Genomic DNA, 27007 nt, shown 5'->3' on the forward strand with positions numbered 1-27007 from the left:
GTAAGCAATTGACATGGCACAGCGTGAGCAGCTGAGAGCAGCTTTGTAGAAGACAGCCTCCTGCGGCAGTTACCAGTTCAGCCCTGCAAAGATGCACGTGTGGCTGCAGCAGGAAGCCTGCTCTTCTGTGCAGGGTACAGCAGCTTCTGTTACCCAAGTGCTGAGTTATTCCAGAGCTTCACAACACGTTTCTCAGGATCTGGTTGTTAACAGGACTGGAAACAGAAGCAATTCAATGCAGACCAGGCTGAGGGAATGATTTCTGCAGTCATAAACACAGAAATAAGTGCTGACACCAGGTATGCCGTGCATCAGGATTAGCCAAGCTGAACAACAATCCCTGGGACTTAGAGAAAGTGTGTCTAACATGAGGTAACCTGCTGCCAGCTGTCAGTTCCCATTGCTTTGTTTGTTCTTCAGCTCCGAACCAGAACCTGAATTAGGTCATGGAAAATCCCTGGTACGCAGCGCTCTGGTGAGGGCACGGATCCAGCACAGCACTGCTGCAGCATGCTGCTCAGGCAGCAAAGGGACCCCGTGGGGAAGGCAGATGCCTTTAAGCAGCTTCAGTGCAGGGCAGAATTCCAGGCAGGTGCTGAATGCCACAGAGCACCATGGAGCAAACCTGACTTCTGAGGCACGGTGCCCTCCAAGCAGCCTTTCCCCTGAACCTCCAGCAACAAATGTACCATTCTTCTCGTGTGATTTCAGAGGTTATCCTGTTGTTGACCAGCAGTTTAATGACTGTAAACAACTCCCCTCCCCTCCCTGAGAACTGGATACTACGCAACAGCCCTGGAGGGCTGACCCTTCCCTGCACAGACAGCTGGCCAATGATTTCTTGGTGCAGGTTCAGCTGGGCACCGTGCTTATGTCAACCTCTGCCGTGTGCCAGCTGAGGGCTGCTCTGTGTCAACATGTAACTGCAAGCCTTGGTATCACCTCAGCTTCCTGGATGCAGATTTCACATTTGGCAAAGATAAGAGCTGTTTTTACTGGAAAATAAATGACAAGCTTGTTGTTGGAGGAAATCAGCCGCAGCGGAGGTCTGGACTGTGACCCAGAGACTGACAAGCACTGCAGACAGGCTGCCAAGAGGAAAACAGAGCTGGGACTGGAAGTGCCTGGTGAGCAGCCCTGGAAATCAGGCTGATGGGAAAGCTGCATTCTGATCACAGGCACTCTGATCCCTGAATGGACTACAGAAATGTTACTAAGCAAGCATTAAGGTTTTGAACATAAAGAGCAAAAGAAGAGCTGGAAAGAGTGAGAACAAGTACAGCAGGTGGCACAAAGCCTGAGACTTGTGCCAGGAGACTGTTCCATAATCAAGTCTTACAGTTTGCTTGCTTAGAACAGCATGGGTGGCTCACCACCCTTCTCACCAAGAAGCTGGATTTGACTAACAACCAGGTTCCTAAAGGATTCAAATGAGCTCCCGCTGCTGATTTGAAGCGACAGAGATCCATGCATTTGGCAGCTCAATTCTTCATCTTGAAAGGCTGTAGCCCTGGCAAGGGACTGTTTTGGAGATTAGAACACAGTGCAAGAATTAATTTTCCCATTCACCTTGTTGCCAGTGGTTGCTCTGTGGCAACCAGCAGGTTTCTGGTTTTAATTCAGAGTTAGCACGGAAGAGACAGAGCACTTCCAGGAGGTGAGTGCTGCTGACAGCCCTGAGAAGCTGCCCAAGAACCCCTCTGACAGAGGTGATGGGTGATGGGCTGCCTCCTCCCCACACCACAGAGCAGGCAGGATGAAGGGGCAGGAGCTGGGAGCTCTGGCACAATGCAACGACCGCTGTTCAGGGTATTTTTAGCTTCTAGGAGAAGTTTGTTTTGGCAAAGGTTCTGCACTATCTTCACATCTAACCTACAGATGTATTGTAATATATAAATCCAATTTAAAAGATCCCACAACTAATAAACAGTTTTGAGCCAGGGGACAAGAAATTTATCAAGACCTTCTCCTGATCCCATTACATACTGCTAGCTCTTTATTACACACCAAGCTGGCCGTGTACTTTGTTTTCCTCAGTCTTGAAATATGTCCAGCATCTGCAGCTTTATCCAGCAGTACTACGGACAAGCAGCTGAAAGCAAAGCTCCCTGCAGTGTGGGTGTGAGGAGTGTCAGGTATGAAACCAACTGCTTCTTACCTTCCTATGCTGGAATCCAGCAGCTTTCAACCAACTGGCTGCAAAGCCAAGCAAGTTATCCCTTTGGTGCTTCTGGAGCAGCGGACTGCAGTTTACCAAAGAAGCAGCACATCCCTGCAATGAAACCAGGGGCTCTCTGATGCAGAATAATAACTCAACTGGGGAGCACAACCTGAGTGCAGAAGTTGGAGGCAAATTCCAAAAACTTGATTCTGAAATTAGCAGATTCGTGGTCCTTGTCTGGGATTTCAGTCAGCTCCATGTTCCTCAGCTCCAATGCAAACCCAGTGACAGACATACCCTCAACACGGCATGTTCACAGATCAGACTGATGAGCTCTGCTGCATAATGAAGCGTTTCATCTTTCAGCAAATAACCGTATGCATCACCCCAACTAAATCAGAACAAAAGCAGCCAAACCGGTCTATATTTTAATAGGAAAACAGATGCCCAACTACAAAATATATTAAAATACACAAATAAGTTACAGTATGAAAAATAAATGCTTCACAAATACACCTCTGCCTTACATAAATACCTCACTTGCACTTATATTTGATGCACCGTTCAAGAAGCCTCCTGTCCTCTGGCCTGCAGAAATAACATTTCTGGACTGAGGCCTTAATTAACATCCAACCTTTGCTATTACCTCACTCTACAGCAGAGCAGGGAATGAACGAGATGCTTGTTGGCTTTGGTCCTACAGCCTGGAGACATCACCACTACACAACTGCCGTTCCTCTCTCTGGTTCTTTTAAGAAGATGCGACCCCTGAACGCATTATCCTGAACAGTGTGTTGAAGTTGTTGCTTCTTATTGCATCCCGGCAAGCAGCGATCACCTGTGCCTTAGGTTTGCCAACTGTGAAGTGAAACAAAATAGAAAAAAAATCAGAAGGAGAAAAAAATGCTGAAAATAGATATGAGGCTCAAAACGCAGGGGTCTCAGAACGTTTTTAAGCAAACAGCGAAGTGCCAGCTTGCCTTTTTCTTACAGTAAAGCCCTTTCTTGAAAGCATTTTCCACAGCTCTATTACAAGGCAGCTTGAAGGACTTGTTGAAAGGGGAAAGCTATGGGTATACAACAAATGCATCCTTCACCAAAGGCTGATAGAACCAGTAATCATAAAGACTGACGGCTTTGCTTATGTTGATAGCTCTTCTTTATTATTATTTTTAACCGAGCTAGCTATAAATGAAGAACTGAAACAAAGCCATTGAGTTCTATACCACCCAGAAAACTGAAAAATGCCAACCACGCTCCCCCCCATAAGCAATTGGCTGTCTGGGCAATCAAAGGCCACCTCTACTGCTTAAGCAACCCAGGTGGTGTCTGAGGTATCTTACCAGCCTCAGTGGGACCGGAGACTCCCACCCCCCCCACAGCCACACACACTCACCACGTAACCGCCCGGCCCTCTGGATTGCTTGATTCACTGCTTTCAGATTGCTCAACAGCTCCGTGTGATTGTTGCAACGAATTTTGTACTGATTTATTAAATCCCTGTTCAGATCATACAGCTCGACGTACCGTGTCTTCATGTTTTTCCTGGAGGGACAATCAGCACAGCGAGCTGAATCTCTGGGGACGTGACAGTAACTCCTGGCCTGTCCATAGGAAGGTGCAGCAATGCGCAGCTGTGAGGGCTGCCATGGTTACCTGCATGGCTGTAGCTACAGCACCACAGACCCGTCTAGACATGTTGGTTCACCTCATTATTGAACAGGAAAAAAGAAAAAGAGGTCTATTTTGGTAGACTCTTTATGCAGATGCTGCATGCTCCAGTGAAAGTAAAACTGGCCGGCAGGATTCAGACCTCCTTACTGCTGCCCTTGGCAGCCAGGGCAGGAAATGAGCAGAGCACAGGATGGCACAGTGAAGGGCCTGGAACTGAACATTTCAGTCTTGGTATTCTCAAAGGTACACGCACCAGAGACAGCTTTCAGTTCCTCCTCCCCTTACTGCGTCCTTTCTAAGGTCTTACCTTCCCAAGGCCAGTTCAAGGCCAAAACCTGCACTCTTGCCTCCCCCAGGCTTGCTCCCCCTAAAAAACAGGGCAAGGCTCAACGACAGCTCGTGGTAGAACCAGCCAAGGTACCACTCTGCTCAAAGAATTGTAACTGGGCATCCCTCCCACTACACAAATGCTTTTGTGCTTTTTTTCCTGCCTGAGAAGCAGAGACTGGCTGTTCTACACCCAAAACACACAACGTGGCAACTGCTCACATGTCTCCCAGGAGCCGTGCATCTTCTGCCTGAACCAGCATGACACGGATGAGGTTGGAGTGGTCGGCCATGTCAGCAGTGAGCCGCTGATTCACCGAGTGGTGCTCATCCACCTGGCCAAGGCAAAAACCCATGAGAAAAGGCCTTCAGGCACTCTGGGCACAAAGGGAATTGTTTAAGCTACACCCTACCCCACTGTCATAGGAAATAACATTCCAGCTTAACCAACCCAGGACCATCCTCCTTTCCCTCACCCCCCAGCTGCTGGAGCAGCACCTTTTACCCTAAAAGGTAATGGTGAGGATGAGATGCACACCTAACACCCTGGCCCAAATCCACAGTCTCCCACACAACGGATTTACATTATTCTAAACAATCAGCTGCTGGGGACCAAAACCCTGCTCCATTTAACACACAGAATGTTGGGGGTACCCTCATCCCTTGCACAAGATATTTAGCAAGTCACTGCTGGCTGACTTACATGGAGAAAAAGCAGTTTGGAGAACCTTAGTTTTTTCCTCTCAAACCGATGCCCCCGATTCCTTCTCACCTTTACCAGCACTTTCCGCAGCTCCTCAAAGTATGCAGGGAAATCTGCTTCCACCTGCAGATCTTCGATTGCCAGAAAGGAGGCCATGGACTGGATGATGTCACCAGCTAAATCAATATCATCCGTGCTGATAGAGATCTGTCAGAAAGGACAAGGAAGCACTTACATGCTCTTCCATGCCAAAATATCTCCCAAAACGACACAGCAGAGCTGCCTGGAGAACAGCTGCTTAGGCTCAAAGCAGTTCATTCTAAGAGACAAGACTGCTGCAAGGACAAGCTCCAAGGCTTACTGGAGATAAGGAGACACTGATTTCAAAGGGGCTTTTACTCAGGTGTGAGGAAAAGGGGAATTTGTGCATACAAGGACAGCACAGAAGTTATGGGCAGCCTCTGTGTCTCAAACTGCAGCCCCGTGAAACCACTACATGTGGAACAAATGCCTTCCTATTGATCTGAAGGATGAACAGTTCGCTTTGTTGACTGGCACTGGAATTTTCGCCACTAGCAGCAGCACAGACTCCAACTGCCAAAAGCCACCCCCATAACTCGAGTACTTCCTCTGCCTGTTCAGTCCTCCTTCATTTTCACAGCCCCACGTTGGAAGCACCCTTAAGATTAGTGGTGTATAACTACACGGGCACTCCCCTCGCCTCTGAAGTTACTCACCTCTCCACCAGGCTTGATTTTGATGAGGAGCTGGCCTGCATTACGAAGGGAAGTGAAGCAAACCTGAAAGGGGGCACTCTGAAACTCCGCATCCTCTGGTAGCAAGAAGCTCTGATTCAGCCACATAATAATCTTGCAAAAAATAAAACAAAGAGCATCAGCCATCAGCTGTGTGTGAACTCTGGAGAGCCATGCAATGGCCCTATGTGTACATGACACCAGGGCTCCGTTCAGGCTATCTTGGGAGCTCCATGCAGTCTAATTAATCTCTTATATTAATGCCAGGAGCTTGTCGACATGGGAGCAGTTGACCCCCTGCTGCAAAGTAGAATATTTGCAAGAAAATCAAATCTGACAATAGGAGACCACAGCCAAAGGCCAAAAAGTACAAACAGGCCCAGAGACAGGAGAAAGCTAGGAAGCAAAGCTGCATTCCACTATAAGAATTTAAAGGAAAGTTTTCCTCAATCTTGCTTTTTTTTTTTTTTTTTTTTTTTTTTTTTTGCCTTGACCACTTAATATGGGAAAAGTTGTGCAGGCATGACAGAGCCCCACAGTTACGTGGGAACAGATGGGCTCTCATCACTGCTATCTCACAATTCAGATCTTCCAGAACCAACACTGCAGCTCCACTGCTCACCTGCCAGGTACCCAAGCCATCCTCTGGGCACTGCGTTGCCTCTATCCTATTCTCTGCAGAACTCCAAAGGCCAGAAGTATCATAGTATTTCCTCTCGGAAATCTCAAGCTAACTGCAATCCCTCCGTGTGCTATGTATCAGCAGGACCAGGAAGCGGGCAGCAGAGCAAACACTCACCCTTTGTGGCCTCTCATTCGTTGCACAGCTCACAAAGCTCAGCGGCTCCGTGGCCGAGTCCGGGCTGCTCAGGGCATACATTGAAAAGCGGGGGAGCTGTCTGGTCAGCTCAAATACATAGAACTGTGTGCTGGAAGAACCCAAGAGGAAGAAGGATGGTTACTAACATCACAGTGACTCACCTCCTACAAGGGCTGCTGGGTCTGCTGTGGCTGAGCATTAACATCAGCAGCTTCCAGTGATAGAATCCACTGCTCAACACTGGTGAACAGCTGGAAGCTGTGGGAATTGGAAATTCCAGGCTTAACACATCTCTGTATGAGGCTGAATGATTCCTTCCCAATGCCTACATTTTCCATAATCCATCCAACAAAATATGCTTACATTTAAGATTCTGCTACATAACTGGATCACTTATTAACAGTTTTGGCAAAATCCTACTAAAAGCAGTAACAAAGAACAGAGGAAGCAAAAAGAGAATTCAGTTCCATACATTCTTTCTGCAGTGGTTGGCTCACACTCAAAACAGCTCCCTGTTCAGGTGCTGCTTCCTGGGACACTGCCAGATGCAGTAGATGTGAGTAGGGAAAAAGACAGATGTATATGAAGAGGAAACTGGAAAAATGTCTTGAAAGCAGGCATATCCTACTAGCCCCAAAGTCAGACAGGCTCAGGATCACTCTGTGGCCTGAAAGATGGCACAGTGCCTCCAGGTTTGCTCATGTACTATGGGCAGAGCTGCCAGCATCCAGGCCCCTAAGAGGCAGAGCCACAGCAAGGCACACCCTGGACAAGAACCACTCACTGCTCCCTTAAAGGCAGAGCTGGAGCACAGCAGGACCTTTGAGTGCCTGAAGAAGAGCCCAGCAGCACAGGATAGCAGCATGTACAAGAGAATATTCCAGCAATGAGGGAGTTGAGGCATCGGGGAATTAACGGTACCGTTCTGGTGGGGCAAGTGTGGAGCCACATCTCCAGTGTTTGCTGTCACACACTGTTAGCTGTGGAGACCAAGAGAGCTCACAGCACAAACCTCACCTGTTCCTGTAACCCACAAAGGCTTTGATGTGCAAATCCACAGGGACATCTTTGGGCGGAGTGAGGGGAACCCGAACGCAGCCCGAGAGGTTCTGGAGGCCGGGGTGTACCACGTGGCTCTCTCCTTCAAATATGCCCTCAGCAAAGATCAGCACAGCACGGATGACTGTGTCTTAGCAACAAGGAGAAAAAACAGTTTCTCAATTAACAGCTGTCCTCCTGCAACAAGCCACCATGCTCTTCAGAGTTAAGCACAAGCAGCTCTCCTGAACTGTTAACGTCTCCAGACGAGCAGCACTACACCTGGAACTGCCTGCACCCTCACTGTGCTTGGTGCTGGGTGACTTTGCTGACTCGGCTTGGCTCCTGCCCCAAGCTGAGGCCCAGATGCATTCACACAATGCCTGCAGCAACACGGTGCAGGAGCTGGAGCTCCAGGCTGCAGCAGTCCCCACATCCCATATCCCGTTTACCTGCGTACTGCATAACCCACCCACGGGCAAGCAAGACTGGCCATGAATTTCTAGGACAGGTGTTCTGCTGTTGCCTTAGTGGGCTGGGTTTAATTGGTTGGTTGCTTTTCATAACAAAAATGCTATTATGGATGTTTATCCCTCTCTACAGATGGCTGCACTTAGTGGTGGGCACTTTGCTTTCACTGGGGAACAACAGCACTCTTCATTAATGTTTACAGTTAACACAAAGAGTGCTGCAGGGATCCCCAACACTCATTTCATCCAAGCCTTGTTAGCTGCCTTGGAAAACAAAACACAATGAGAAACAAATCCCACCCAACTCCTCTCTCCCAAAACCCGTCAAAGGAGCACAGCTTGACTCAAAACCGTGGAAGGAAAGCAGCCACAAAGGGGAAATTACAGACAGTGAAGGGGAGACAGGCAAAGCATCAGCTAAATACAACTAAACGTTTGCATGAATTTACATGGAGATAAGTGGTGGTGGTGGTTGCAGACTGCGGCTCACCGTTGGTGGTGGAGATGCACAGCTCCACGTGAGCAGACTGGCTGTCAGAGCCCAGGTTAACCGACAGGGAGCTCTGCAGCTGGGTGTTGGCTGGAATCACACCTCTCTGCCCATCAGCTTCCTTCAGCTGCGGGCTCAGCTCAGCCTGTTCCAGAGCACAAAACCCTTCAGTATCACAATCTCCATTTTCACCATTTTCATTCTAGCACGCTAAAAGACGTACATTTTCAATTGTAAGCACAACCCTGTGTTTTTGGTACTGTGCTCTTTTACTCTTTCAACGTGAGCCTGCTTGTTCCTCAGACAGCTTTGCAAAGCCCTCTAATTCTGCACCTTCCCCGTGGAGACACCAGCACACCTACACACCCTGGCAGTGCTCTTACACAGCCCCTCTGACTCCCAGGTGGGCTCAGGCTTTGAAAATTACAATTTTCAGACATAACTTGGTGCTGAACCAAAGCCCATTCTGTTTAACTGCTCCAGCAGGCAGACGAGGCGAGGAGAATGTGACTTATTAAAGTAAGAAAAGCACGCTCTGCACTTGCACAAGGCACAAGCAGGAATCCCAAGCAGACAATCTCACCACTGATTACAGGTTACAGCTCTGACTTGTCCAGACTGCCCCACGACCTCCGCCCACCTTTATAGCAATGGGAAGCCAGGGCTTGGCCCCACACACTGCATAAGTGGTACCTTTGCGTTTTCCTCATAATTTCTTAATTCCAGCAGCAGGTTTTGTTTCTTTTGACTAAGTTCTCGGATCATGTCCTGCTCAGCACATGTATCCATCAGGTTTCCCTTCATCTCCTCACCTTCCGGCAGATAGCCCCGCACTGCACAGGAACAAACACACACAGATCTGACACTTACACACAGAACACGCTGCCCAGCAAGGACAGGAGACCTTCACAACTGCATACAGCCCCTTGGGCAGGCTTGGGATGGGGCTTATGTGCTGAATCCCAAGTGAAGCACTTCCCAGCAGCCTGAGATTAAGACAGACAGGCTTTTGTTCCAAACGGGTTGTGCTAGATCTGTTTGTCTCTGGCCACTGCAGCCAAGCAGCTAGATAGTCACACCAGTGTCTCTCCTGGAGCCATCACATGGCCCCATAAAGTCAATCTGAGCTAATTTAAATACCTATGGTCATATCTGTTTCCATTCACAGCAACCAGGTGTCACTTCTTGAAAGTTTGGTGGGATAAAACCAGCAGCTCTGCAGTCTCAGAAGAGCATTTTCCAGGAAATAAAGGGCTGTTAACACCCAACATTTCTAATACAATAACTATTCACAAAACCAACATACATATATCCTTACTTCTCTGCCCCCCTTTAGCCACTGTTAAGTAGCCAAAGAATCGCACAGGACAAAAGACCCCCCATATATTCACCCTTCATGCTGTTGCCTGAAGAACCACAGTCTTTACTGAGTATATTTCTCTTTGCATTCTTAGGATGGGACTTTGTCAGTTAGGCAAATGGATTTTGATGGCATCTTGGATCATAATGACATACACACCAATTACCACAGGGAAGGCAATATTTGACATCTCGTTTGCAGAGCCTAACGCAAAATTCCCTTCACTTCTCATAAAGGCAAGGGAATCTGGCACGCAAAAACGCCTACAGAACAGAATCAGTGGTTAGCTCATCTGAGATGACGCGATACGCCTGACACTGCTGCGTGTAGAACTGGTGTCTCAAACAGCCCTCCTACCTTCACCATCAACTGAACAGCAGATCAACTGCGTGCTCCCGTCCATCCTGTAATCCCCCTCCACCACTCCTGCAATCGAGGAAGCAAAGTTGTCCTTAAAGATGACCTCCCCGGTTCGGTCACTGCGCGCATCAACCTGGAGCAGCACAGAGATAAGGGACATGGCATGAACTGAGCAGCCAGCTCCAAAACACACATCGTGGTGGTGTTCACCACTCGTGGAGCTGCAGTCCTGCTGAGCACAGGGCCACAGATGGAAGACACATTATCAGGAAGCGACCTCTCGACAGGCTCAGGCAAGAGGAACCACTCCTCAGAGATGCGGTTACAAACAGCAGGAAGGAAGAAAAGGGGATCACAAGCCTACACAGGGAAGGTTGTGCACATGTGGATGCAGTGATGATGGACGCAGACTGGGCACAGCCTTGATGCAGTACATACAGCTTGTTGGCTAAGCCGCTGTCCTGGACGGATGAACAACTTTTAATTATCTTTGAAGGGAAGAGGATGGAGCAGGGGGCTCAGCTCTGTGCATACACCTGTGCCAAAGCACAGCACTCAGCAGTGCTGTTTCCAAGAGCTGGGAGCTGCTTCAGGCCAACAGATGGGGCAGGGCCTGCAGCTGAAAGAGCAAAAGGCGTACAGCGAGGAGAGGTGCTCACTTTAACAATGTTATACACCTAATCCAACAGAAGTTGCAACACAGCCGGGCTCCAGGCTGCCAGCTTGATACGAAGTTAATTAAATTCCCCTAGGCTAATGAGAGTAATGAGAGGTGCTATGAAAGGAGATTTACAAAAAAAAAAAAAAAAAGAAATTGGCAAGCTGTGTCCCAGAGAGAATTGGCAACCAGAACAGCCATTTTTGGCAAGGGGAACACCAAGCAGCAGGCTTAAGAGCCTAGACTGAGCTGCATGGAACGCCTCAACATCAGATCAAATGACACACTGATGGATTTACACTAATCCTGCCACAGCCAGGACCGACGCCGCTCCCCTCTCCATAACTACTCGTCCCCTGTAGCTGGAGAACATTCAGGAAATACAGCAGATGATTAGCATGCACTCAAGACAAAGCTGAAAAGAGACATGGGAGAGCTCTAGGATGTTGCACATGGTCTTTGCTACCATAGCAACAGCTTACCACACCTTAGCAATTCACTCTGAAGGAAGCAGAGGAAGGTTTTCTCTGGCTCATCTTGCATCTGGCAAGAACTCCCCAGACAAATTAGGTTTACTACGACAGCTCCTCAGCAGTCTAATATTTTGTCTGCTCTACTTAAGACCATTTAGCAGCCTGGTTCAAACATACCTTGCAGACCCACAGCTCCTCGCTCCTCCAGCACACACTCACCTTCCCATTGGACCAGCCGGTGATCAGCTCACACACACCATCAGAGTTCAGGTCAAATGCATGGATGCTCATCGCATGGTTCTTAGACTGAGGACAGAAAACAGCACAAACTATGCTTGGGTGCACCTTCTAACCTGACACGTGCAAGACCCTGGAGAATGAGTCTACAGAGAGAAAAAATTAGCTTTGAACACCTACAATGTAAGACACATTCAGTGCCTGGAAAACAATCTATTGGTTTAACAACACAGCCAGAGGCATTTTCCAACAACAAACTCACATTTTTCTGCTGGACCTCTGGTTGCTCAGTGACCCCACAAAGCTGGAGCGTCCCTAAACGTATGGTTTTAGCAGTGTTAAGTCATCACCAACAATCCCAAAAGAACTGAAGGAACTGACATACTGTTAATTTTGCTTGGATCTATAAAAATGAGTTTGTTTTGTAATACGATAATTACATCAATTACGTAATTACAAGACATACAAACTATGCTCAGTAGAAAATGTCAAACCATCTATGGAGTCTGGGTAGCATCAACAAGCAGAGATTAGCTACCAGCTCCCCTGGAGGCTTCAAGCTCTCCGTGCTGATGTTGCAAGGCAGGACTGACCTTAATCCTCCAGTAGCGGGACGTCCTGTCGTACACTCCCACCGTGCCATTGGAAAGAGCATAGCCAAAGCGACTGCCATACATGGGGCTGAGTGCAGTCACCGTCTTGGAGAGGGAAGGGAGGGACAGAGAGAATACAACAGTGAGAACACACCAACTTCTGCACCCCCAGGAGCAGACTACACACAGTCTCCACATGAACTGCTCTCCATTGGAATTTAGCTGTAATTAAGACCGCTGTGTGGAGCACAAAACACCAAAGGAACTGTCTTTAAAACTCAGTTTAACCCTACCAAAGGCCTTGCGGGGTTTCCTCACACAAGCTGTGCTGTCGGTCTTAACACACAATTCAACAAAGCTTGCAGAACTGCCCTCAAACCGTGTTCTTTGACCAAGTATTTATTACCACAAACAGCAGCACAACTGCTCAGAGGATTCCGGTGGTCTCTGGCGCTAACACCCAAAAACTGCTCCCCACACACAGCGCTCCCTGGAGCTTCGGGACCTCAGGATGCCAAGGAGTTCAACATTACACGGGCTGGGAAAACCCTAGAGATATTACTGGTAGAAAAGCTTTGCCCGAGATCAGCACGATAAAAATCAACAGCTCCCACAGTTGGGCTTCTTCTGGAAGGCAATCAGAACAGCAGGCCAGGTATTACCTCAGTAACAGCTCCAGGGAAAGACCTGAGAGTCACAGCCCAGAGTGTTTCTCACTCCCTTTATGACCCATTACCCTACAGCTCCTCATTGAGCAAAGCCCTTCAATTCAATCCTTTACACAGAACCCAAACCTTCCCACTGTGAAGATTTCCAGTGAATCCACCCCAGTCTACTGGGAAGGAACCACTCATCACCACCGTGTACATGAGCACCCTGGGGTCAGGTTTAAGGCATGCATGGCATCATCCCTCATTGGAGTCCTGGTGCCCGTAACTCAGTCCTGCAGGACGTTATCTGCAGACAGCCACGAAAGACACAGGGAAGCCAAATTAATCTCAGCTGAGCATGCTCCTGGATTTCTTGCTATAGAAAACTGTTTCCAAACCCTTTATCCTTCCTCTCCGAAGCCTTTCTCATGTAACACCACCCTCCAAATCCTGAGCACCCTGGGAGGACAGAGACCCCAGACAGAGCAGAACTCACCCACACAGCAAAACTCCCTATCCACCCAAAGCGTCCATTTACCAGTTCACAAATCACAACAACCTTTGTGATCTGTTCCAACAGAATGAAACACCGAGAAGGCAAACTACTCAAGTCTTCTAAAAGGAGCAGAACGCACACAGCCGTTGTCCCCTGCCTTTAGGTTTAGGTGAAGCTGCATCCTTCCAAACTAGAGCAGAAAGACTGCAGTAGGTCTTAAGGCTGTGTAGGTGTGAACTTAAAGCAATTTGACCATAGATCTGGAAACAAACAGCACGTGAGAGCCACAGACCGCTCGCTTCCCTTAATCACAACACGACCCCGCATTGGTTACCAGAGAGCAGAACGTACTGTTTACAATGCCTGGCTCTAATCCGACCAGCAGTAACAGCCTCCTTTCCTGGAACACTGCCTGCACTGCTCCCTAAGAGCCCTTTGTAAGCAGTTTAATAGCTAACTAAGCCTTCTAGTCCTAACTTGGGCAGCAGGGAGACCTGAGTTTTTCAAGGACAAAGCTCTTAGTGCAGGTGCTACGAAGGCACAGCCCTGTTTATACAACTCGCGTGCAATGGAGATTCTTTCCAGCCTGCCATTCCCCATGTGGACACACATGGGACAAGTGACTGCATCACAGAGATGAGGAATTTGAGAACTGCAGCAGAGGACGTTCTGTAACACAGAAGACAGTGTGTCAGCCCCGGGGCCCTTCCAGGAACATACAGTTGGCCAGGGCCCTGATTTCCAGGCAGGTCAGTTATTCCCTCAGCCTGGTTAAAGGTTTGTAAACAAACCTCATCCAAGTGTTATCAAAGGCGTCGCTAAACTCTGACTTTTGCAACTCCGGAAGGATAGATACGGTGCCAACTAGTTGACTATTTACCTACACAATGCATTTAAACCAGAGTAACCAGAGCAGCTTTACAGTACACAGTGTTTTCAGTTCCACCCGCAATTACAATAAATATGAGCTAGAAGTAATTTACCTCTGTTTCTGACATTTCTGCCACTATCACATCTTCTTTAAACACTCGGATATCAAAATCTTCAGAGCCAACAAGAAGCTGCAAAAATAACACAGAAACTCAAAACCACTGAGCCACCATCAAAGTGTCACTGCTCCTCCTCCAAGGGTGGCTGCCCTTCTGCAAAGGGCAAAACCACAGAACCATACAATGGCCTGGGTTGAAAAGGACCTCAAAGATCATCCAGTTCCAACCCCCTGCTGTGTGCAGGGCCACCAACCAGCAGCCCAGGCTGCCCAGAGCCACATCCAGCCTGGCCTTGAATGCCTGCAGGGATGGGGCATCCACAACCTCCTTGGGCAACCTGTTCCACTGCCTCACCACCCTCTGGGGGAAAAACTTCCTTCTAACATCCAACCTAAACCTCCCCTGTCTCAGTTTAAATCCATTCCCCCTTGTCCTGTCACCATCCACCCTCACAAACAGCCATTCCCCCTCCTGTTTATACGCTCCCTTCAAGTTCTGGAAGGCCACACTGAGGTCTCCCCGCAGCCTTCTCTTCTCCAGGCTGAACAAGCCCAGTTCCCTCAACCTTTCCTCATAGGAGAGGTGCTCCAGCCCTCTGATCATCCTAGTGGCCCTCCTCTGGACCCGCTCCATGGGTTACATCCAGTTTGAGCCCAAAACGTGTGAGCAAAGAAGACACTGGCTTTTTATCAGGTCTTCCATCTTCTCATTCTCTATCATAAAGCAGGTGCCTTGTGAGCAATGATAAGAGACATTACATTTCTCCTGTATTTCTGGCGTGGTACACAGACATAAGAGCACATTCCATGAGAGCTGGCCACCCACTCACCAAGGCAAGGCACTAACAGTGCCAAGACCCAAAGATGCCTCATTTCCCTCATTCCAAGTAGTTCCAGAGATCAGTGCAGCTCCATGAACATGGATTGAGACACTATGTGTGCTTCTGCAGGCTGCAGCCTGGAAAAGGGACAGCTTCCTCATCAGGATCTCTCTGCTGATCATCTGAGTCAGGTGCACTAATCTCCCCTTCACTACAATACCATGAAATCAGCTGAATTCACACATAAATGACTACAAACAAACCTCAGTTTTGCCATCGCCATCGAAGTCACACAGTGCTAGAGACCGAACGTTGTCTCCTGTAACCTAAAATGAGAAAGGCTGTCTTCAGTATTGAGGAAAGTGGTCAGAGGGTGAACCACTGTTATTATCCCCACTGCAATGAATGCAGTCAACATTCGAGCACCATTTGATGCAATGAACACAGGTCAAAACACAGTTTAAGCTCTGAAATAAGAAAGCAGTTCAACAACCAAATTATTATTTATCATATTAAAAAATATATATATATATGGAACTTCATGCTATCAAAAGAGACTTTTGATAAAGCCAAAGCGTTATGTGTACCCTACCGTCCAAAAGAGGTCATTTCCTTCATAGTCAAAGCCTTGCAGGGCACAGTTGCCACCAATAATAGCAAGAGGAGATGGTATATCCCCCAGCTTTCCAAGAACAATTGCGTTGGCTCCATCTGAAACCTATGAAGGGACATTAAAGGAACAAAACCAAGTGCAAGGCATCAGAGTGCAGACACAAAAAAGCTTCTGCCATCACCGTGCCTCCTTCCCAGCAGTGCTGGGGATGCACAACGACACCTCCATGTGCACACCCCTCTCACATCACGGGGCTGCTTACAGCAGAGGGATCGCAAGGACACGACGGGAGAGCACCAATCTGGGAAGGGGCTAATGATGATAATAATAGAATAATAACATGACAGGTGAAGTCTGGCCAGCAGCTTAGTTAGGGCAAAAGCTCTAACTTGAGAACTGAGTTGTTATGACATGTGCACATGTGACAGCAATGTTCTAACTGAGAAGTTGTACTGTTGCATAAACCCAAGGCCTCCTCAAGTTCCACCCAGCAGCCTCTGGTTCCCTGGCAGTTCCTACTGCTCTCTGCTATTCCACAAGTGCTAGCACTCTGCAGGACATTCACACAGACAGGTTAGACTAAAACGGTCCCACCAGTTGAGCTGAGCTCCAAACGCCCATTAGAGCATCCTGTCCTGCTGGGTGCTGCACTGCACGTGGCGAGGACTGGCTCTCTCTCACACGTGCACAGCTGTATATCCTATGTTTTTAACCTTTGCGTCATGCAGTCATTGAGGCTGGAAAGACCTCTGAGATCCTCAGGTCCAACCATCAGCCCAGCACCAACGCTGCCCACTGACCGCAGTCCCAGGTGCCACACCTGTGTGTTTCTGGGACTGCTCCAGGGATGAGGACTCCCCCTCCTTGCTGTGCCAGTGCTGCACTTTTGGGAGAAGAACTGCTCCCAGTACCCGACGTGACCCTCACGTGAGGCCATCACTCTCACCCTATCGCTGTAACCTGGGAGCAGAGGCCGACATCCCCTCCCCACAGCCTCCCGTCAGGGCTGCAGAGCCACGAGCTCCCCTCAGCTCCTTTTCTCCGCACTGACCACCCCGTTCACTCCCACAGCGCCGTGCTCAGACCCCTCGCAGCTCCTCCACGCCTTCCCTTGGCGCACAGCCCTCGGGCCGTTCTAACCCAGCCCTCCCAGCACCGCAACTCGCCTCTCGGTAGAACAGGTCGGAGTTCAGGTGCACGTCGTACGCCAGCAGATGCGTGCCGGTGCCCACCAGCAGGCAGTCTCGTCGCAGCGCGGCTCGGAGCGGCCCGGCCGCCAGGCACGTCACGGCCTGATTGACGCTGAGCAGCGACACGTGAGCGTCCAGGCCGCTGGGAGCCCAGCGGCTGCCGCCCGTCCTCGGACTGGGGCTGTGAGGGCTGTGAACGAGGACCTGCGGGACACGGACAGCGCGTCACACGGGGGCCGACGCGCCGTGCGGGGATCCCGCGCCGTGCCGTTACCTTCCCCGCCTGCGTGGCGGCCGCCAGACACGGGTGCGCGCCGTCGAACCGGCCCAGCGCCACCGTGCGGGGCTGCAGCTTGTGGCTCAGCTTCAGCGTGAACACCGGCACCAGCATGGCGGCTGCGGGAACGAGCGGAACCGCCCGCAACGGCACCGCGTCACGGGGCGGGGCCGGGAACCGGATGGGGGGGGATGCGGGGCGTAATTAGCGGAGTAATTAGGGGCTTGGTGGGCGGCTAGGGGTCGGCTGGGGGGTTTGGGGGTCAGTTAGGGGACGTGAGGGGCAATTAGGGGAGCAGTTGGGTAATTGGGGTTTTGGGGCAGCTGGAGGAGCAGTTGGGGGTTTGAGGGTCGGGGACTTGGGAGGCAGCTGAGGGGTTATATAGGGGGTTAGAGGGCAGCTGGGGCATCAGGAGATGTAGGGGGCAGTTGGGGGCTAATTAGGGACTTATGGGGCAGCTAGGGTGTCAGTTATGTATTTGGGGATCAGTTAGGGGACGTGGGTGGCAATTATGGAGGTAGTTAGGAGGTAATTAGGGGTTGTGGGGCAGCTAGGGGAACATTAGGAGTTTGGGGTTAGCTGGGGGGTAATTGGGAGTTTGGAGAGCAGTTGGGGGATCAATTAAGGGTTTGGGGAGCAGCTAGGGGGTCAGGGGATGTGGGGGGCAGTTGGGGTAATTGGAGACTTGGGGGGCAGCTGGGGGAGCAGTTAGGGTTGTGGGGGGCAGTTGGGGTAATTAGAGACTTGGGGGGCAGCTGGGGGAGCAGTTAGGGTTGTGGGGGGCAGTTGGGGGGTTATTAGGGGTTTGAGGGGCAGTGGAGCAGTCACACCACCATCTGTATCATCTGCTTCCCACTGAGCCTGTAAGGAACAGCTCTGATACAAGAAACAGCAGCAGGCCCAGGTCTTCAGCCAAGATGTGAGGGAGGAAAGCCGAGGACATCTGTGTGCCTTACACTGGATGGGAAGGGCCGCCCACAGCCCTGCTGCCTCCCTGCTGTGTGTTGGGCTGTGCCTTGGCCTGTATTGCATCCATCCTTCCCAGCATCAGGGGCAAGGGCCTGGTGGCAGAACTGCCGGGAGCACGGTGCCACGTGGGCCATTTCAGCATTTATTTCCCCTAGCTTACAAAGCATGGTTACAGACAGCAGGGCAGTCCCTTCAAAACGTACAGCTCTTTTATTTAAAATAAAATCTTGGTGAGTTGTATGGAGAGAAGAGCCTCCTCTGCTGTGTTCTCAGCCACCACCCATCGGTTCCAGCGATCCAGCTCTCCTGGGGGAGCTCAGCCTGCCCAAAACACAGCTGGCATGGTTTGCTGGCTCAGTAGGCAAAGGCAGTGCAAGGAGCTGGCTGCGGCAGCACAGCAAGCATCGCTGCCCACCCAGGAGCTGACTGCTGGCAAAGGCTTCAAAAATAGCTCAAAATCCACTGTGTCCCTATCTGACCGAAGCCTCCTGCCTGATGTGCCCTGTGTTAAACCCTGCTCAGATAGTAAGCAGTGGGTGGCTGGGGGAGATGCTGGCAAAAATCAGTGTCAGAAGTCATATAAGGGAGATAAGGGGTGGGGGTGGGGATGGGGATGGGGGTGGTGATTGAGGGTGGAGATTGAAATGGGGACTGGGGATGGAGAGAGAGATTGGGATTAGGGATTGGGGGATTGGGATTGGGGATGGAGAATAGGGATTGAGGATGGGGACTGGGAATGGAAATAGGGATTGAGAATAGAGATGGGGGATTGGGGATGGGAGAGCCTCTAACTCCCCAAACCCAGCAGCTATGTGAGCTGTTTCTGCAGACATCAGACCAGGACCACTGCTTGCACGGTTTCTGGCTGTGAAGACATCAAGAACATTGCATCCTTTTATTCCCCGTGCTCACACAGAGGACTTGGTGTTGTGCAAGCTCAGACAAGTGTCTGCTCAGTGTCCTGCGGCGCTGCTCACTGCTCTGCCTTGGCTTCTAATTCTGAAAATTAGCAAGTGGGAAAGGAAAAAGAAAAAAAAAAAGAAAGAAATGAAATATGCCCAAGGTAACGATACTTGGAAACTTCAGGTCACGTTCCAGCCGGAGAGGCGGCTCGCTGTTGATGCAGGTGAGTTTGAAGTCTGTGGGAACCCGAAGGACATGAAAGGAAGGGAAAAAAGAAAATCCGGGCTGGGCGTCGCAGTGCCACCGTCACGGCAGTGAGTTACGGTCTTGCCGAGATTCCCAAAGCCGCCGAACGAAGCGGGGCACATCACGGTCCTGCCCACAGCACTGCGCGAGCCCCCAGCTCGGCTCTCACGGGTCCCTTTATTTCCCAGTCCTCGCCCCTCGCTGCCCTGAGGGGCCGCAATTCTGCCCTCGTTACACCTTGAAAGTAATCTCCGTTCACATTTATGAGAGTTTCGGGATCAGACGGAGCGGCGCTTTCATCTCTGGGCGCGCCCGAGCTGACGCCGCCCGTCCCGAAACCCACCGGAGCGCCGGGGGCGGCCCTCGGGGCACACGGGGGGTGCAGGGCCCCACCAGCGCGTGGTACAGCGCCGTTTGCTCGTTATGAACAACTCATTAGCAAATCGCTGCCCACCCTACGTGGTTTTTTTTGTTTGTTTTTTTCTTTTTTTTTCCCGAGGGAGAGGTCCCGCAGATAACAAACAGGCTGCGAGTGGAAAGGAGCCGTCGGGCGCTTTGAGTCACGGCCCCGCGCGTTGCAACGCGGATGGCAGCAGCCCACATCAAAGCCCGCTGCGGAGTTGGGAAAGCGTCACGTTCCTGCACGTCGTGCAATTCGTCCTTAATGAGAACCCGCACGGAGCCGCCCCGCGGGCAGCGGGTGGGAGCCCCGCAGAGCCCCCCGAGGGCTGCGCTCCCCGCAGCGAGGAAGGCACAGCCCGCACCGCGCCCTGCCTGCAGCGGGGCACGGATGGGCCGTCCGCGCTGCACGATGCCACCTCAATCGGCCTCCGAGGCTCAGCACGTTCGGGGCTGATTCACCCCCTGCCAGCAGCACGGCACAGCACAGCGTCAGCACTTATTTCCCGTGCTTCCCGTGCACGGCGCTTTGTCGCCTCCGAACAGCGATGTGATCCCTGCAAAAAGCAGGTCTGCGCAGCCATTCTGCACTGCGTTTGGTGGTTAGGGTGTGTTGGCCGGGGGTGCTCGTGCCCCTTGGTTTCTCTGAGCACTGGGATGCTCCCAGGGAATGATCCTCTAGGGAATGGGCTCTGCCATGCCCACCCCACTTCCATTGCCCAGCCCACGGGCCCCACCACTCTGAGCTGTGATGCTCGGCTAAAGGAGCCCCAGTGTCACGCACTGTTCCAGGTGACACCGTGGGACACAGGAAGGTCCTCCGGCAGGACCTGGCACGCAGTGGTTGACACCTGCAGCACATCCCAGAACGTCACCTGCTGCTGGATGATCACCTGCCCACCGTGTCACCTTCCCACCAGTCATGGCCACCTGCTGCCAGGTGACATAGGTGCACATCATGGGGACGGTGACACCAGCTTGCAGAGCACCTGCTCAGCTCCACTGCTGCTCCCTGGGACTGGGATTCCCCCTCCCTCCCCTCATGCAAAGCAGGGATAGGGCTTGTGGCCAAGCTGGGAGCAGACAGGAAGAAACAGAGTCACATGCTGGCTCCCACCTCCGCACTTCTCGAGGAGATGTCACCAGCTCACTGAGCCTCCCCGTGACATCCCTGCACACCAGGCAGGTGCTGACAGCCCTGGCACTTGGGGTGATGCAGGTGATGAGTGCCAGCCATGCATGTGTTCCTGGGCATGGCTGTATTTTCCTGAGCAGTTGTGATCACCCTGCAGGACACAAAGTCTGACTGCGGTGACACTCAGCAGCGTGACATTTGTGTGACTGCTGGAGAACATCGCCTGAGGCTATTCCAGCACTGCTCCCCCAGGAGGTGCTTGGGGCAGGGCTGAGGCTGCATCCAAGCATCCCACACAGGCAGCCTTGGCATACGGGTCCCAGCTTTGTGCTGTGGGTTGGCACCTCATTGGCTTGTCACGTGCGGTGGGGACATGTGGACAAGCATCTGCCCGGCCTTGGTGCACAACTGGGTGGTTGGGATGAAGAGCAAACTCGAGGGCTCTGCTTCCCATGGGCTTTCAGCACATTTCCCACCAGTGCCTGTCTCAGCTGCTGGCACCATTCCCTGCTGGGTCACCCAACCAGCTCCCAGCGTGCCCAGACAGATGGGTGGTAAAACACTCCTGGCCCCACGGTTTAGCTGGATTAACATTGCCTCCAATGCAGTAGCAAGGCTCCGCAGCCAAAAGCCGAGCCTGGATAAAACCCCAAAGCACAGCAGGTTCCCAGCATGGCCACTGAGGGCTGCGGGACAAGCACATCCTCAGCCTCACGGCTCACACCTCTCACCCTCAAAGTGTGGGCGATGCTGGGTGCTGGTGCCATGTGTGGTGGTCTCAGGGATCTCAGGCATTAGCAGTGCCCCAGGGAATGGGATGTTTGCAGGGGAAGCACTGGGGCCTGGAGCAGCACTGGGGCTTTCGGGGATGGGGGCAAAAAGGGGCTGCACGCAGCACGGGGAATCCATGGTGTGTGAGAGGATGCTCCATGGCTGGCAAGGCCTTCTGGCCACGAGGCAGTACCTCCCTGCACGCCAAATTGCTTTTGTTTCACAAAGAAAACAGAAAATAGACATCATCCCTTCGGCACCTCCCACCCCGCGTCCCCGCGGCTCTTTCGAGTGGGCGTGCGAAGCTGCCGGCAAAGTTGGCCAAACCGATGGCAGCGCCGCAGCTCCCCGCCACCCTGCTCCCTGCTAATTGCGTGCGGAAATTAATGGGAGCGGGAGGGAGGGGGCACGACGGCGGGGTGCCGGAGGGCTGCGGGCTCCAGCCGGGCCGGTCGGGTCCGTCGGTGAGGCCGCTGGGAGCGAGGGCGGTGGGGACGTGGGGCGGTCATTGCGCTGCAGCCAAGCGGGGAGGGGGCTGTGCCGGTGTGCCGGGCTCACGTCCTCCCCCAAACGCCCCACGGTTGTAGCACAGGAGGTTCAGGGCGGGGACGGGACGGCGGTGTGATGAGCTGCCCGTTCTCTGCAAACACGCCGACGCGTGTATCTGTGTATCCGTCCATCCGTCCATCCGTCCCGGGGTGGCGGTGACACAACGCGCCGTCACCCACCGGGATGGGAGCGGTGAATCAGCAGCGCCCGGGGCAGCAGCGGGCAGAGCCGTGCGCACGCTGCGAACGGGGGGCGGAGGTTTTGCACTCCTCTCTCCCGCCGTGGATAAATAGCGGCGGCACGGGCGGCGTGATGCTCCAGCCCCAGCACTGACGTCCCGCAGCCGCATCATGGACTCCCAGGACTGCCCTTGTGCCACCGGTAAGCCCTGCCGGGGCTGCAGCATCCCTGCGGGGCTGCGGGCTGCTGCTGCAGCGGGGACGCGTGGGACGGGGACGCCTGGGACGGGGACGCCTGGGACGGGGACGCCTGGGACGGGGGAGTCCGGCCGTTTTTCCCCTTTTATCCTCATTTTCTCTCTCTTTCAGGCGGCACCTGCACGTGCGGGGACAACTGCAAATGTAAAAACTGCAAATGCACGTCGTGCAAAAAAGGTAAGGCAGCTCCCATCCCCCTCGGAGGTCAGAAACACTCAGTGTTTTTTTTCCACTACGCATCTCCACTCACATCACATCAAATCAGGCTCAGGAATCCCTTTCCCAGATATCACTTTGCTCATTCTCTTTTTCTTTTGGTCCTAAGAGGATGGGAGGTTGACTCTTCCCATGTGTGATAAACATAACCCCAAATCTAGATATTCCCGAGGCTCAGCACCCGGTGATGCCATGCAGGGGGGAACCAGCACTGGGATGCTTTCTGCTTGCCCTCTGTCTGCTCCAGACAAGCTCAGAGTGGGTGGGAGGGTGTTTGGGGGTCTGCATGGGTGATGGTGCCTGGGGGAGGTAGCCAAGGAGGGAGGAGACACTGCCGAATGAGGCTGGGGATGATGCCCAGCCATCACAGCATCAATGTGGGGAGGGGGGTGATGGGAACCCAGCATCCCAGAACATCCCCTCACCCCCAAAATGTGTCTCTTTTCCCCCCAGGCTGCTGCTCCTGCTGCCCTGCAGGATGTGCCAAGTGTGCACAGGGCTGTGTCTGCAAAGGGCCCCCCTCTGCCAAGTGCAGCTGCTGCAAGTAGCGGCCCCCCCCACCACGCTGAGGAAAACTAACCTTATTGTATCTGTTTTTTTATGTGTGCGTTCGGATCGTGTCAGTGCTCAGCACATGTAGTGTGCCATGAGCTGCCTGAATAAAGCTGTGTGTATATAACTGTACAACTGTGCCTCTGCTCCCTGGGGTTGGGGGGCACTGATTTTGGGGGTATGGCACAGTGCCTGGGGAACAGCCCGGGCTGGCACCCATCACATGCCTGGCTTCCTCCCAGCCTCCCCAGCTCTCTGGATTTAACACTTTCCCTTCACAAGGTAATTCTCTAGGATTTTTTTTTTCCCCTCTCAATTGATACCCAAGGGCAAATCCCAGGCTCTCTCCTCCACCAGAAATCCTCAGGGCAAACGAGCAGCTCATTATTATGAGCATTTGTCAACAGCATGGTAATAAAGGCCGTGCCCATTTCCAGCGGTAACGTTTGGGCAGCAAGTGGGGCATCAGAGAACCAGTTTGTTTTCCTCCTGGCAGCGGGGTGGGACTGGCAGAGCCGCCAGCCCGCAGGGGATGGGGTGGCTGCGGCTGCATGGACTGCAGTGCTGGTGTTGGGGTGCAATGGTCCAAAGGGATGTGATGCCCACCAGTGCCCGTGTTAAGGTGCAAAGACCATGTCGGGGTGCAGTGCCTGTGATGAGATGCAATGCCCTCAGCAGTATCCCATGCTCAGAATGGGATGTGATGCCTATAACCGGTTGGGAAACCCGCAGCGGGGGTGCAGTGTCTATAAAGGGATCCCAGAATGGCCATGGTTGGAAGGGACCTAAAGGATCATGAAACTCCAACCCCCTGCTGCATGCAGGACCACCAACCTCCACATTTCATAGCAGCCCAGGCTGCCCAGGGCCCCATCCAGCCTGGCCTTGAACACCTCCAGGGATGGACGGGGCATCCACAGCCTCTCTGGGCAGCTGTTCCAGCACCTCACCACTCTCATAGTACAGAACTTCCCCCTGATATCCAACCTCAATCTTCCCTGCCTCAACTTCCAACCATTCCCCTTGTCCTGCTGTTATCTCTCTTTTCCAAGAGTTGACTCCCCTCCTGTCTGTAGGCTCCCTTTAGGTACTGAAGGCTGCAATGAGGTCACCCCGCAGCCTTCTTTTCTCCAGGCTGAACAAGCCCAGCTCCCTCAGCTTGTATTCGTAGGGGAGGTGCTGCAGCCCCCTGATGGGGTGCGATGCCCAGAACGGGATGTGGTGCCCATAATAACCCACGGGACGCCTACGAAGTCACAAAGTGACTGTAGTGGGATATGGTGTCCACAACGGGGTGCGACGCCCTCGATAGGTTGCAACGTTGGGTCTACAACGCTGTTTTGCTGTAACCGTGCGGCTCCCGGCTCTCAGCACGGCCCCACGCCGTGCGCAGCGCTGCCCGGGGGGGGGGGGGGGAAGAGGGCGGGGGGGCGGCAGTGGCGCAACGGCCCCGTCGGGTCGCATTGCCGTAACCGAGCGCAGAGCAGCGGCCGGGAAATCCCCCCCCCCAATTCGTCCTTTCGGCAGCAAAAGCGGGAGGGGGGAAGCGAGGAGGGCGGACACGTGGGGCCGTACTGTGTCCTGGCAAAGTGTGGTGTCTGGGATGGGGGGGGGAAGGAAGGGAGAGCAAAAGCAAAACTAAATCAGTGGGTATCCATGGCCGTCCCACAGCTGTATCCCCTTGGTTTGGGGGACCCTAACACCCAGGGCTGCGCGGAGGGGGGGAGGGGGGGCAACAACACGGCCGTGACCCCGTTGAGCACGGCACGGCGCTGCCCGCCCCCAGAGCACGGCACGGCACCGCGCTCAGCACGGCACGGATCGGCACCGCCCCGCCGTGCGCTGCGCTGCGCCCAGCACCACCCCGGCACTATAAATACAGGGCGGGGAGCACCGCTTGGGACTGCTGCGAGCCCATCGGAACCGAGCCCGTCTGAGCCGAGCGGAACCGAACCGAACCGAACCATGGATCCTCAGGATTGCACCTGTGCTGCTGGTAAGTGGACGCGACAGGACTCGGTCTGGCTCGGTTCGGCCCGGCTCGTGTCGCTGACGGCTTCTTTCCTGTCCCAGGTGACTCCTGCTCCTGCGCTGGGTCGTGCAAGTGCAAGAACTGCCGCTGCCGGAGCTGCCGTAAGAGTGAGTTGGGGGCTGCGGGGATCACTGACCCTGGGATACTTTGGGGGTCTCTGCCCTGTGGTCCTCTGTCCTTCCCCTTTGGGACTCTCATGGAGACCTCCCTCACTCTTCCTTCTCGAGGGAAACACCCTTCCCCCTGCTCCTGTTGGACCCCCTCCACTTCCTCCTGTAGGAACCCCTACGGACACCCCCTCACCACTTCTGACGTGCTCCTGTAGGACCCTTTATGAACAGCCCCCCTACCTCCACTTGTTCCTGTAGAACCCGAGAACCCCTGTGGACACCCCCTTCCTGCCCTCCACTTGCTCCTTTAGGAACCCCAATGAACACCCCCTCCTTGCCCTGACTTACTCCGGTAGGACCCCCCTATGGACATCCCCTGTCCCTGACTTACTCATGTTGGACCTCCTATGGACAGCTCCCCCTCTCCGAACTTGCTCCTGTAGGACTCCTTACGTACACCTTCCTGCCCCTGACTTGCTCTGTAGGTCCTCCTATGGACTGTCCCCATCTCCCCTGTCCACTTGCTCCCGCCGGACCCCCATGCACACATTTCCCCCCCTCCCCCCCTCCACTCTCCCTGGATGTGCCTATCCTATGGCACTCCTCTGTGTACACTATAGAGCCCCCATGATGATTCCTACCTTCTCCCTGGAAATCCTCCCCTATGAAGAGAGAAGGGAAGAATCTCCAAATACAGGACCCCATGGACCCTCCCCACCATATTGGAACCACAGCCCTGCTCCATGGGGATTCCCATTCCTACGATGTCCCCTGATCCTTCCGCGTATACTAACATCTCCATTCCCATCCTTCCCACCCCCTAACTCTTGTGTTCTCCCCCCAGGCTGCTGCTCCTGCTGCCCTGCTGGCTGCAACAACTGTGCCAAGGGCTGTGTCTGCAAGGAGCCGGCCAGCAGCAAGTGCAGCTGCTGCCACTGAGCTGCCTACCTTGCCTGTAAATAGCCACCACGCTTTGGGGACAGGGTGGGGGGTGATGGGGACTACGAGAAAGCTTATTTTTACGTGTTTTGTACCTTCCGTACCGATGGAGGAAATAAACGAGTTTGGCTGAAGCTGAGCTCTGATGTTGCTTGTGACACCTGTGTGGGAGCACCAGTGTTGGGGGCTGCACCAAACCCCCTGGGGGCAGTGGTTTGAGGGGACAGAGTGGTGTCACGGGTGGAGTTGGGGCACTCGGGGTGCTGTGTCACAGCTCCTGGTGAGCAGGGGGGCTCAGGAAGCCACATTGGGGCAGGTGTGAGCACAGCCTGACTGGCATCTGCCCTGGGGGGGCAGACAAGGTGGGTGTGCTGGGGGTGTGGTGGGAAGGCGCCTGGCTGCTCTTTTCCTTCCGAAAACAGCTGCCAAGTGAAAGTTGGCCCTACCTGTGCCGCAGGGCCACGGCCTGCCCACGCACGTCTGCTGTGCATCCTGCTGCCATCGCACGTCCTCTGCGGCGGGGATGGCTCAGCCTGTTGTTGGGTCTGGGAGCTGTGTGGGGTGGGTGGCCCTGAGCCCCCGGACCCCTCACTAA

General features: G+C 53.1%; 3 protein-coding genes across 6 annotated transcripts; 2 read left to right on the forward strand and 1 right to left on the reverse strand.

Moving 5' to 3' along the window:
- Nucleotides 1–2576: 2576 nt before the first annotated feature.
- On the reverse strand, nt 2577–17313 carry BBS2 (Bardet-Biedl syndrome 2). Of its 4 annotated transcripts, none has more exons than XM_085235314.1 (17): nt 17152–17312; nt 16854–17081; nt 15667–15792; nt 15338–15400; nt 14249–14326; nt 12120–12224; nt 11509–11595; nt 10156–10291; nt 9132–9271; nt 8439–8583; nt 7458–7623; nt 6420–6549; nt 5603–5734; nt 4935–5072; nt 4385–4497; nt 3558–3706; nt 2577–3019 (listed from the first exon to the last, which is right to left on the reverse strand). In XM_085235314.1, exons 1-17 carry the CDS (start codon nt 17266–17268, stop codon nt 2913–2915), a joined length of 2160 nt encoding a protein of 719 aa, XP_085091440.1. In that variant the 5' UTR covers nt 17269–17312; the 3' UTR covers nt 2577–2912. The 4 variants fall into 4 exon arrangements, with proteins under 4 accessions (XP_085091440.1, XP_085091439.1, XP_085091442.1 ...); XM_085235313.1 differs by having other exon boundaries at nt 7458–7629; nt 17152–17311; XM_085235315.1 differs by lacking the exons at nt 2577–3019; nt 3558–3706 and adding an exon at nt 3847–4048 and having other exon boundaries at nt 7458–7629; nt 17152–17313.
- A 5039-nt stretch (nt 17314–22352) lies between these two features.
- On the forward strand, nt 22353–23466 carry LOC104912995 (metallothionein-1). Its single transcript, XM_085235188.1, has 3 exons — nt 22353–22507; nt 22675–22740; nt 23233–23466. The coding sequence occupies exons 1-3, from the start codon at nt 22477–22479 to the stop codon at nt 23325–23327; spliced, it is 192 nt and encodes a 63-aa protein (XP_085091314.1). The 5' UTR covers nt 22353–22476; the 3' UTR covers nt 23328–23466.
- A 1700-nt stretch (nt 23467–25166) lies between these two features.
- On the forward strand, nt 25167–26551 carry MT2A (metallothionein). The gene is made up of 3 exons (XM_085235187.1): nt 25167–25327; nt 25405–25470; nt 26318–26551. The coding sequence occupies exons 1-3, from the start codon at nt 25297–25299 to the stop codon at nt 26410–26412; spliced, it is 192 nt and encodes a 63-aa protein (XP_085091313.1). The 5' UTR covers nt 25167–25296; the 3' UTR covers nt 26413–26551.
- Nucleotides 26552–27007: the final 456 nt, after the last annotated feature.

This window comes from Meleagris gallopavo, chromosome 13, assembly GCF_905368555.1.
Source record: "Meleagris gallopavo chromosome 13, MGAL_WU_HG_1.1, whole genome shotgun sequence".
Taxonomy (NCBI): Eukaryota; Metazoa; Chordata; class Aves; order Galliformes; family Phasianidae; genus Meleagris; species Meleagris gallopavo.

Coding starts and splice junctions, on each gene's coding strand:
- MT2A (XM_085235187.1), top strand. CDS start 25,297: ATGGATCCTCAGGATTGCACCTGTGCTGCTG. Junction 25,328..25,404: donor GGATTGCACCTGTGCTGCTG/GTAAGTGGACGC, acceptor TTCCTGTCCCAG/GTGACTCCTGCTCCTGCGCT. Junction 25,471..26,317: donor CTGCCGGAGCTGCCGTAAGA/GTGAGTTGGGGG, acceptor TTCTCCCCCCAG/GCTGCTGCTCCTGCTGCCCT.
- BBS2 (XM_085235313.1), bottom strand. CDS start 17,268: ATGCTGGTGCCGGTGTTCACGCTGAAGCTGAGCCACAAGCTGCAGCCC. Junction 17,082..17,151: donor CCGCCACGCAGGCGGGGAAG/GTAACGGCACGG, acceptor CGTGTCCCGCAG/GTCCTCGTTCACAGCCCTCA. Junction 3,707..4,384: donor GCACGGCTCCTGGGAGACAT/GTGAGCAGTTGC, acceptor TTGTCCCTCCAG/GAAAAACATGAAGACACGGT.
- LOC104912995 (XM_085235188.1), top strand. CDS start 22,477: ATGGACTCCCAGGACTGCCCTTGTGCCACCG. Junction 22,508..22,674: donor GGACTGCCCTTGTGCCACCG/GTAAGCCCTGCC, acceptor TCTCTCTTTCAG/GCGGCACCTGCACGTGCGGG. Junction 22,741..23,232: donor ATGCACGTCGTGCAAAAAAG/GTAAGGCAGCTC, acceptor TTTTCCCCCCAG/GCTGCTGCTCCTGCTGCCCT.